Source organism: Cucurbita maxima, unplaced genomic scaffold (assembly GCF_002738345.1).
Source record: "Cucurbita maxima cultivar Rimu unplaced genomic scaffold, Cmax_1.0 Cma_Scf00011, whole genome shotgun sequence".
In the NCBI taxonomy this organism is placed as follows: Eukaryota; Viridiplantae; Streptophyta; class Magnoliopsida; order Cucurbitales; family Cucurbitaceae; genus Cucurbita; species Cucurbita maxima.
In genome coordinates, this window is record NW_019272027.1 from 4661170 (window position 1) to 4672987 (window position 11818).

At 37.1% G+C, this 11818-nt stretch overlaps 1 protein-coding gene across 3 annotated transcripts in view; it reads left to right on the forward strand.

Annotated features, from left to right (window-relative positions):
* The window catches only part of LOC111486412 (eukaryotic translation initiation factor 3 subunit A-like), an 8469-nt gene extending 251 nt beyond the window's left edge, over positions 1–8218 (forward strand). For 2 of the 3 annotated variants that reach the window (XM_023133536.1, XM_023133538.1), the window contains exons 2-14: positions 764–861; positions 1564–2045; positions 2544–2759; positions 2893–3261; positions 3352–3381; positions 3593–3820; positions 3944–4105; positions 4423–4644; positions 4730–4942; positions 5020–5226; positions 6498–6578; positions 7076–7277; positions 7444–8218. In XM_023133536.1, the coding sequence (XP_022989304.1) occupies positions 816–861; positions 1564–2045; positions 2544–2759; positions 2893–3261; positions 3352–3381; positions 3593–3820; positions 3944–4105; positions 4423–4644; positions 4730–4942; positions 5020–5226; positions 6498–6578; positions 7076–7277; positions 7444–7910 (2925 nt within the window). In that variant the 5' untranslated portion in view covers positions 764–815 and the 3' untranslated portion in view covers positions 7911–8218. Of the gene's footprint in view, positions 1–758; positions 862–1563; positions 2046–2543; positions 2760–2892; positions 3262–3351; positions 3382–3592; positions 3821–3943; positions 4106–4422; positions 4645–4729; positions 4943–5019; positions 5227–6497; positions 6579–7075; positions 7278–7443 lie in introns of all 3 variants that reach the window. The other variant, XM_023133537.1, reaches the window with a different exon arrangement.
* The last annotated feature ends 3600 nt before the right edge of the window (positions 8219–11818 follow it).

An 11818-nucleotide genomic window follows, 5' to 3' on the forward strand; every position in this document is an offset into this window, starting at 1 on the left:
ATTTTTTTTTTTTTTTTTTTTTTTTTTTTTTTTTTTTTTTTTTTTTTTTGAATTTTATATTGGGGTAACAACTCTGAAATCCGAAGATTACAATCATAGGTTCCTCGGGTATGTTCGATATTCTTCGGCGTATAATTTCATGTAATGGGTTATGTTTTTGTGGATCTGCAAGGTGTATGTTTTTGGTATATTTTTTCTAGAATGGTTTTGGGAGTTATTAGGTTAGCGATAACTTGGATTTCGCCCCTTGAATCGACTACCTTCCTTCCGATTTTTCCCGGAGATCGACCTTCAATCCGATTGTTGTGGATATGTGCTACTACGCATTTGTGTCCTCGCTCGAAATTTTTGAAGGCGTTTCGGAATCTTCTCTTTTTTGGGTCGAGGGAGGGTTATCGATTTTGATGTATATACTTCCTTACGGGTGAATTTGTTACTAATTGAAGTATTATGCTTATTTGAGCGGAATAATAACCACTTTTTTGCCTGTATTATACGTAGCAGTCTAAGTTTACTACATTGATGAGTAGTTTTTGTATTCTTTAAATTCTCTTGTCAATACTATGCGTTTCTGAATCTATAGTTTTGGCCTGTGGTTGGATTGAAAAATTCATTTTAATGTCGTAGATGAGGTGGATTCATCGAGCAACAACCTCCCCGCCCCCCCNTTATTCATTATCCACTTTGATGTTGTATTAGTAGTGCCCATTCACTTCCGTCGTTTGGTTTTTGTATTCACACTGGTTCTTCATGTGTGGCTCAGGTCATTTGACGTTGCATGCTGTCCTTGAGTGAGCTAAATATTTGATCAACCCATGGCTTCTTTTGTCAAGCCAGAGAATGCTTTAAAACGAGCTGAAGGTGAACGGACATAAAATTCTCTTTTGGGTTTTCTGTAGATTGCATTGTTTTTTAAAGTATACCACGACTTTTAGGGTGTACTTCGTTTTTGCAGTATGTATGACCCTTTTGATGAATTCTGAATGTTCAATGAATCTTTTTCATCCGTTGTTTGTTGGAAAGTTGGTTCGGTGTACATGTTTTGAGTGACATATACAATATATGTATTATTCATTTATGAACACTTGTGGATTAAGTAAATTTAATTTTGGAAGTTCCCTCTTGAAAATTGTAATGTGATAATCTTCATGCCATACTGTTATTACTTTTGAGTTTGATAACTTGTGGAAGTTGTTTCGTTATAGGCCTATGATGTGTGAACACTATAATTTAGACCACATGTTTATGGTTTGCATTATTTAACATGTAATTGGTTCTTCCATTTTATAACCATGTAATTTGGTTCTTCAATTGTTTTTGTGTGTCCTATCTATTCATTTCTTTTTCTTATATTATAGTGTGTATAACAAAATTCTAGATGTACAAAATGTCATTTTGCCTTTGTTATGAATTGTGCTTCTTGCCCCCGAGTTTCCTATATATGTTTCTAGTCTACCACTGACGTTGTATTCACCCTATTTTGAAATGAATGCTGTGTTTACTGGTTTTTTGGTAAATGAAAGGTCGCTAGCATTAATATTTTTTCTCCTTACATTTATCCAGAGCTGATAAATGTTGGCCAGAAGCAGGATGCCTTGCAAGCTCTTCATGATCTTATAACTTCAAAGAAATATAGAGCATGGCAGAAACCTCTTGAAAGGATTATGTTTAAGTATGTTGAGCTTTGTGTGGACATGAGGAAAGGAAGATTTGCAAAGGATGGTTTGATTCAGTACCGTATTGTTTGCCAGCAAGTCAATGTTACTTCTTTAGAGGAAGTAATCAAGCACTTTATGCATCTTTCCACTGAGAAGGCAGAGCAGGCTCGTAATCAAGCTCAAGCATTAGAAGAAGCTCTTGATGTTGATGACTTGGAAGCCGATAAAAGACCAGAAGATCTGATGCTTAGTTATGTCAGTGGGGAGAAAGGAAAGGATAGATCTGATCGCGAACTTGTTACCCCTTGGTTTAAATTTCTGTGGGAGACATATCGAACAGTTCTTGAGATACTAAGGAATAACTCAAAGTTGGAAGCACTTTATGCGGTAGGCCATACCTTGATTGACAGCTATTTGGTGTATGAGTTAGTTTTCAGTTTATATCTACTGATAAATGATAAGGGTGTGGGGATGGTTGTTAAAATCTCGTCAAATTTGAACTTCGCTTGCTAATTGTTCTGATGGTTGGAGGATTTAAGAAAGTTTCTTTGCATCTGTACCTGGGAGATATGTTTAAGTTTTTTTGGAACTATTTTGCCACAAGTATTTGAATTTTTAGCGATAACATGAAGGCTATGAATTAATTAGTTAATGTTATGAAGATTGAGGAATGGAGTGTTGAGCCTTGGTGGGCATGTTGGCTTTTCATAGGATTACTTTCACAATTTCATTTTTTACTTGTAATTTTTCAAAGAGGAGGAAACAAGATTTTGTGCCTTACTCAGTTTGGACATTGATGTGTTCTGTGCTCTTTATAGACTGGATGAACCAGGTTGGATTTTGTACCAAGATGTAATATTTCTTCTGGCGTTTTTTCATTTGTAGATGACAGCCCATCGTGCCTTCCAGTTTTGTAAGCTGTACAAAAGAACAACAGAATTTCGCAGATTATGTGAAATTATCAGAAATCATCTTGCTAACCTCAACAAGTATAGAGACCAAAGAGATCGGCCTGACCTATCTGCTCCAGAGAGCTTGCAGTTGTACCTTGACACAAGATTTGAACAGCTGAAGGTTGCCACGGAGCTTGAACTCTGGCAGGTCTGAATTTTTGAGTTCTTTAATTTTTCTCCCTCATATAGAGGAAGTAATGTCTAGATTCCTTCAATTCATATCTTGATTATCTTCTACGAATAATGCAATTCAAATGATTCCTTCTTACCATTATTTGCAGGAAGCTTTTCGTTCTGTGGAAGATATTCATGGTTTGATGTGTATGGTGAAGAAAACACCCAAGGCATCGTTGATGGTGGTTTACTACGCCAAATTAACAGAGATCTTCTGGATATCGGATAGTAATCTTTATCATGCCTATGCATGGCTTAAACTTTTCTCCCTTCAGAAGAGTTTCAACAAAAATCTAAGCCAGAAGGATCTACAGCTGATAGCATCATCTGTTGTGTTAGCAGCTCTTGCAGTGCCCCCCTATGACTCCAAGCATGGTGCATCACATTTAGAACTGGAACATGAGAAAGAGCGCAGTTTGAGGATGGCTAATCTCATAGGGTTCAGTTTAGACTCCAAACTTGAAAGTAGAGATGTGGTAATGCATTTGCTTAATTGGTTTTAACTTATTATTTTTCACAACCTGCATATTGCCTTACTCTTTTCTGTTTCTGTTTTTTTTTTCCAGCTTTCGAGGGAAAATCTTCTCTCTGAACTGGTATGTTTGACTCGGTTGACTTGGACATTTTTGTTGTCTTTTCCCTTCTGCCTTTCAAATTTATGATATTTCGATTGCTTCACATTCTTTTGAATTGTTAAGTAGAAGATCTTTAATTTCTCTTTCTCACTTTTCCATATTTCTGACAACTTTAAGTATGTAGCCAATAACTCTTGTTCTCTTTTCTTAGTAGATTTGTGCTTTTGTTTAGGTGTCTAAAGGAGTCCTGAGCTGTGCGACTCAGGAAATTAAAGATCTTTATCATCTTTTGGAGCATGAGTTCTTCCCTCTCGATCTTGCATTAAAATTGCAACTGTTGTTCACAAAAATATCTAAGCTTGGAGGTAAGCTTTCATCAGCCTCATCTGTACCCGAATTGCAATTGTCTCAATATGTTCCAGCTCTTGAAAAACTTGCTACCCTGAGGCTACTTCAGCAGGTACTTATATATTTTATATATTATAAACTTCGCCAAGCCATTGCTTATATATAAAGAAAAACATTGTTTAATAACATTTAAATTGGAATGTACTGAAGCCTTTATTTATCTATGTTTTTCCAGGTCTCCCATGTATACCAGACTATGAAAATTGAGAGTCTGTCGCAGATGATCCCATTTTTTGATTTTTCTGCCGTGGAGAAAATATTAGTTGACGCAGTTAAACAGAATTTCATTGCCATGAAAGTCGATCATTCAAGGAACATTGTCTTATTTGGCAACTTGGTATTTGAAATTTCTTTTATTTTTTCTCCCTTCTCTGATATATAAAAAAAGAAAAACACTGAGATTTGAGCTATGGTTGATAGTTTGATTTTACATCATAATGTGACCCAATTGATTTTTTACTGCTGTTGAATTTTATGCATTAAGCTCTTCTGATTTTGTCTTGTTTTTTTTTTATTTTTGTAAAGTTAATTTATGTTGAATTTAGAGGAATGACTAACTTTTTCTGTATATTTATTAAGGATTTAGGCAATGGTATTCTTCTCAGTATATAATTAACTGATGTTTATAGCTTAATTTTTTATGAATCAATGTAGGGTATTGAATCAGAAGGGCTTCGGGACCACCTGACTGTGCTTGCTGAGTCCCTAAACAAAGTAAGAGCCATGATCTACCCTCCTGTAAAGAAAACATCAAAAACAGGTGAAATATTGCCTGATTTAGCAGATATTGTTGATAAAGAGCACAAGAGGCTTCTTGCTCGGAAATCAATAATTGAGAAAAGGAAGGAAGAGCAGGAACGACAACTTTTGGAAATGGTACCCTCATTATACTTTGAATTGCCTCATTCATTGTTCTTTTGGGGGTTCATAAATTGTAAAAATTGTGATCAAATGTGTTTAGGAACGTGAGGAGGAATCAAGAAGGTTAAAATTACTAAAGATAACTGAAGAGGCTGAGCAGAAGCGTCTTGCTGCAGAATATGAACAAAGGAAAAGTCAACGGCTTCGTAGGGAAATGGAAGAGCGAGAACTTGAAGAAGCACAGGCATTACTTCAGGAAGCTGAAAAGCGTGTTGGTAAAAAGAAGGGAAGCAGGAAGCCAGTTCTTGATTCCGTGAGTTTTGTTTGTTACTTGTTTTCTTATTGTTGATAGATGTATATTCGATAAATAACATGTGAGTATGTCTCCAGGAAAAGTTGACTAAACAAACCTTAATGCAATTGGCCCTTACTGAACAATTAAGGGAGAGACAGGAAATGGAAAAGAAATTGCAGAAGCTTTCCAAAACTATGGATTATCTAGAAAGAGCAAAAAGAGAAGAGGCAGCAACGTTAATCGAAGCTGCATTTCAGCAACGTTTGCTTGAAGAGAGAATGATTCATGAACGTGATCAGCAGGTCTTGCTTTCTGAATCATTGTTTCATATATTAAGGGAACTTTGACTATGATTATCTGTATTTGGCTGCAGTTTTCATGTTCCTTTTTTCTTTATTAATTCTCAATGCGTGAAATTGTATCTGTTAGTGCATTTTGGCAATGTCGTTAACTACACATGCATATGGTATGATTAAATAATACATAGGAAAATTATGGTATTTTTATGCATCAAAAAAGGTCGATATATTTTTGTGGCCTTAACTCCAATTAGTTTTTATGCTTCTCATGTTTTTATATTACTTTATTCAACTTCTGTGTGTCCTAGCATTTCCAGCCATAGTGATTAGTAGAAGGGGATAAAGTTAGTCTTATGATAATGCTTCTCTCTTGATCTTTGCTCAATTTGTTCTTTTGAGTACATTGGTGGAGACTTAGAGTAGTGAGTGGTTACGAGGCTTGCCTAGTCTTTTCAACATGTAGTTATGGGTGGGTGTTAACGATTTTGCTGGATTGTAGGTTGATGATACATGTCATCTCTGGTCCTTTATGCTTGATGATTTTCCAATCAGTGAAGGAAATCTTCAGCACATTGCACTTGTATCTCATATCACTTGTTTGTCAGCAGCAAAGAACTTAGCTTGAATTTGACCTCATAAATGTTGGTATTGTGAGGGTGGAAGAGAGTAGCAGAGAACCCGCTACTGTCTTCATGGAATCTTCTGTCCAGTTGGACAAAAAGAAATTGTTTCTTTGACCACTCGGTTTGATAGAAAAGTGGGCTGGACAACAGTACTATTGCATGTATTGTAACTTTAAACCCAGTCAGTGCTGCAAGTTTATCAAAGAGGGAGATTCTTCTTATAATGTGAGTAGGAGTTAATGTAGAGAGAGGGTAGTTGCAAATACACTATGGATGCTGTTTCTTGAGAATTTCTAGCTGCGATTTACCATGATCCTATGTGAACTTTGAAAAGATGAACTGATGCCTTTGCACGTGACTTATTGATCTAGTGAATTCAACATTTTCAAGTATTACTCTTAATGTTTCTGATGGGTAATTTTGTCATGATTTTCCTGCATGTGGCTTCCACAACATACCATTCTTACAGTGCCGTGCTTTACGACAAATATTTAACTTATTGTATTGATTAGACCTATTCATTTTTTTCTTTGTGCTTTTATTTTGTTTTTGTCATCAGTTTTTTCCTGCTACCATTGATGATATGTTAGTACTTAATGGGTGTTTTAAAGTTTATTTATTAAAAAATGGAGTTCCTTTTCTGCTTTTCAGCTGGAGGTCGAGTTAAGCAAGCAGCGCCATGAAGGTGACCTGAAGGAGAAGAATAGATTGGCGAGAATGTTGGAGAGCAAGGTTAGTTTATTTATTATTACTATTTTTTTATTTTTAGTTTAACATGTGGACATTAGCAACTTGTACATAGAGGGACTCAAACTTCTTGGTAGAGACTGTATGCCTTAATTAGTTAAGCTATGCTAAGGCTGAATAAGGTTAATAGTTTCATATGGCTTTATAGTATTACTCATAATCTGTCTGCTCTAACTTTTAGGATTCACTATTTAAGTGTACTTCGATTGAAAAATGTGTAGATCATTTCAGGTTTAATTTGTAAGTTCCTAGAACTCTGCTCTAAATTTAGGATGTTTGGTATGTTGGAAGTATACGAGAGCTTATGATTTTTTTTTTTGTCCGATGGTACAGTGCCCATTTCTTCTTTTTTTCTTTATTTAATATAATTCTAAACTTCGTTGATGTTGTGAAATGATACTTGAGTGTATGAATGTTTGCAGAAATTGTTGATTTTTTTTGACACATTGATCAAACTTAACCTTTTAACTTTTGTTGTATAGAAAATTTTCCAAGAAAGAGTTATCAGTCTTCGCCAAGAGGAGTTTAACAAACGTAGAGCTGAGAGAGAAGAACAGATCAGGCAAATAATTCAGTCTCGTAAAGCAGAAAGGGTGGCTAAGAGAAAGAAAATCTTTTATGTGAGGCGTGAAGAGGAGAGGATCAGAATATTGCGTGAAGAGGAGGAAGCACGCAGGCGTGAAGGTTGTTAAAAGTTTTATGGTTTTCTATGGGGGAGGGGGAGGGGGTACTTAGAGCATGAGTTGAAACAACTTCTGCAAAGATATCCATAGGTTTTAATATAATGTGCATTAGCGTGGAGTCGTCATTTGTCTGCTTTTTGCTCATTGCACTTTTTTGAACTTTGTAGAAGCCGAAAGGAGGAAAAGGGAGGAAGCTGAACGCAAGGCAAAATTGGACGAGATTGCTGAGAAGCAGAGGCAGAGAGAGCGCGAATTGGAAGAAAAAGAAAGACAGCGGAAAGAAATGCTCTTTGGTGGAGGCAAGTCAGGCGATGCTTCTGCTAGGCCTGATGTTTCTCCTGCTTCTCGACCTCAGGAGTCTAGGACTGCTTCTCCTGCTGCTGCAGCTGCTGCGTCTGCAGCCCCGACTGCAGGAAAATATGTGCCGCCAAGGTTCCTACGTGAACGGACAGAGAGCTCCAGCCCTAATGCACCACCTCCTGAATCTGATCGATGGGGAAGCAGCAGGCCTGACAATCGACCATCTCAGCCAGGTAGCTGGCGCAATGATGATCGTAGACCTGCTGCATTTGGAAGTTCAAGGTCGTCGTGGTCCTCGTCTCGAGTTCCTGCTCGTGGTGGCTCGGAGCGCTGATTGTGGTAGTTGATATGAACTGAAGGAAGAACAATTTTGGGTTTTGATCGAATGCTAAATCAGTTTCTCGGAAAACGAAAAAAAAAAAAAATCAGTTTTTGGTCCTATTGAGAAAGCAAGGAAGAGGAAGGGAAGACGCAGGAGGGAAAAGGTTGTAATAATATTTGTAGTTGGGTGTTCTAACGTTTACGTGGCAGAAAATTTATTGTTGGAAGAGTTGTTTTTGTTTTCTTAATTTAATGAAAGTACACTGTAGGGGGTTCCAATTTATAGGCCAGATATGAAGTACATTATCATCTTTTGGTTGAGGCGTTGGAAGTTGTGTATGGAGTCTATTTAAATCAATTGCCCCCTTTTTGAGTTGAAACGATTCTAATTTTCTTGGTGCAACTCGGTGGACAAGCAAATTTTGTTCACAAAGTAACTATACATGAGCAAGTTCATACAATGGGAAAAAAGATTGGGATTTGGGATGTGCATGGTACGATAAATGCCTATGCATAAATAATCCAGACATGTCCTGGGTTGACATTTCTTATGTGACTTTCAAGCTCTTGAGCACCCCAATGTCACGATCTATAACTTTATTGCATCAAAGTCAATCTGCTATACTCTAAATCGAGTGAGTATATATAGACCAATCCCATTCTCCATCATTGTAGTAATCTCCCACTTTCTCACCCCTCATGCTAGAGAACATCAGAGTTGCACCTTTAAGCAATGAAAGTATTTTTCTTTATATATTCATAATCATCCCGCCGCTCCTACCAACGATTTCCTGAGCAAAAAAAAAAAAAAGTGTGATCAAAATGAATCCACCCTTCAATAAGCGAGGCTTTCCCAATCGAAATCCAGTAACCAACATTTTTGTAGACATTTATCGCATCAAATTCTTGGGAGAGAACCATTCGTTATACTCTAAACCGTACAGGGGTGCATTGTTTCATTTACCTGAAATGTAGAGTAGCATTCTTTTGGTGGCTTTCCAATCTAGGTCATCAAATATGTATTTATTACTCTACACAACCAATAGTGCGGCTATAGACCCACCAGATGGTTTGCACACCTCTTAGGCCTCATGCTAGTCAGACTAGCGTCTTTGGTGCTGTTGTTGGACACTTAAAAGGAATAGCAACCGTCGTAGCATTATGCTAAACATGATGATCATCTTCCTTTTCATAATGTACGCGTTTGTACTCAAAATAAATGTATGGTCCCAACGTTTTTCATAGTAAAAAAAAATCATGCAAGACAAACCTTCTTTTCTCAATTTCATTTCATTTCATTTATAACATATCATATCATTCAACATACCGATACTCGATACTGATAAGCGCCAACAAGTCACTTACTTGGATTGTCTTAGCCAAAATTCTTTCTAACTTCAAATTAGCATACTTTCGTCCCTCAAATTCGTTCTCACTTATGTCGAGGTTTCACCTATTTTGAATATTCATTTAAGTGCCTCAATAAAAATCGAATTCCTAACTTAATTTAATTTAATATGAGAAAATAGGGCTTATATTTACCTTAAACCCTTATCATAAGGTCAAAATAAGCTCAACGAGGGCAAAAAATGTTGGAATTGGAACCAAATACACCATTCGAGTCGTTTACGTCGCTTTCAAGCCACTGCAGCCATCGAGCAACACTGAAGTCGAGTTGAAGAGTGCGCTGCTGGATGAGCCAAAGTGAGCCGTGACTGTGGATCAGAAGAAACCTGAACCTCGGCTTGGCTCTTCTCCCTATCAGTCCCGTTGCTTCGCCCTGAGTGAAAGAAGGGACAAGTTCAGGAGCGAAGCAAAGCCACGAGACCGAGTTGGACAGGGTCAAACAGAGAGGGAGGAGGTAACCAACTAGCTTTTGAAAGAGTGAAAGAAAGTCATATAGGTTCAGTGGATGATGGCTATCAAAAGACGAGTTAGGGACAGGGAGGGGGAGGCTCTTGAAACCAAACGAGACTTGAAAGAACATGGGAATTAGCACCATTTCTACGAGTGCTTTTGTCTCGAAGAGCCAACAAAGGGGCTGTCTTCTCAATCGAGCTCGATTTCGGTTTAGCATCATATATCGATCTCGAAATACAATCGATTCCTCTATTTAAGTGGTTCTTGCTTCTCCTTATTCCTGTTCCTAACTCTTCCCCGAGTAGTTCCCAATGTTTGGCACTTTCCATACTTCGTGGATGCAACATCAACAAATTCGCTAATTCTCAAGTTACAACCTAAGATCCAGGATAGAAAGAAAACAATAATGGAAATAAATCTACGCTTCTTGGTGGAGGTGTAATTTTCAAATACAAAAATGCCTTCTGTCATGTATCCCCCTCCCGTACGCTTTGAGGGACTGAGCCTTCGGATCCCACCTTATCGGTCCCCCAGTAGTTTACCGGATAAATGGATAAGTCGGGCATTCCCAGCGCACCAAGCGAAACAAATCGGTTCTTGGTCACGACACCAGCTAGAAAGTTCCATTAAATAAAGAAAGAGCCTTTCCCCGGTGTATAGAACCTCCTCAGGGAATAGAAGGTGTTTTCATGAGACTGATCTTGAGCCGCCATCCAAGCACGAATACCTTCGGTTAAGAGAAGATTCTGGGTATAGTAGGGTATAGAATGTCTCAAGGGTCTCACAGCTTGCTTCGCTCCTTCCGCTCTATTCCCTTCCCGACTGGATTGAATAGTAAACAAGGGAAAGCATATTCACTCTTTTCTTACTAAATTAACCTATTTACCTTGCTTTAGAGTGAAAGAATGTGAAGGAGAGGAGATGAAAAGGAGTTCTTGAAGAAGAAGAATCAGAGAATGAATTTCTTTCAGAAGGATGAATGATCCTGAACTACCTCATCTTCACCGGAACCTGGACTATTACCGTTTAACCTGATGGAACTCTTTGACTTCCTCTCTAGCAGATTTAAAGCTAAATGAATGAAATCCTATAGAAGAAGAAAGAAGAGAATGAAAGAAAGAGTGAACTACTTCACCTATTTACCTTATTCATTTAATCCTGACCCTCGTAAACTTGTTTGATATGAACCACGACTAAGAAATTTCCATACCTCAAGGTCCAATTACAAGAACGAGAGCTAAGAAGCTACAACAAACTTTATACAGTTATATTCAAGCTATGGTGAGCTCATCAAAGGAAATTCTAGAATACGCTCGAGACCTCCCTCATATGTTGTGCAAAGTTGAGCTTCAAGAAAGAGATGAATTAAATGAACTTTAAGTTGCATTTAATGAAATTCACTGAATTTATGAAACTAGTCCAAGGATGAGTCAATAAGCACATTTTATTAATTGCATTATTTAATTATAGTTTAACTATTTGTTTGTCATATTTAAGCTAGTTTTAAATATAGGAGTTAAAGTTATATTGTAACCCACATAGGTTACTATATTCCACCATTAACTAGCCTAATATGGAGGTTATGGGTATTTTTCATTTACTAGCCTATTTAATTTGGGAGTTATATATCACATACGTTACCGTTGTAAGGGTTATATAAAGCCTTCTTTTCTTTAATTAGGCATCAAATTTTGAAATTAAGAATAAAATTTCTATTTTAGCTTGTTGAGAGCTAAACTTTCTTTGCAAATTCTTGTGTTTAGAATTTGCATGTAGAGTCATTCAAGTGGTATTGATCAAACCTCTTGTGGAGTGATTCGAATCACGAGTTTAGGAACGAGTTTTCTTTACTCTTGATCTTGATCATCAAGGTAATCCGTTCCATACTTTCCCTTGGGTTGATTTTCCATATCATTTGGTATCAGAGCTCCATGCTCAAGATCAGATATATGTTTCATTGTGCTTATCTCTTTTAATTCTCTTATAATTTTTTTTCTCAGTTTGGGTAGAATGTTCATGTTCTATCACAAAAATGTATAACAAAAAAAAAAAAAATCTTAT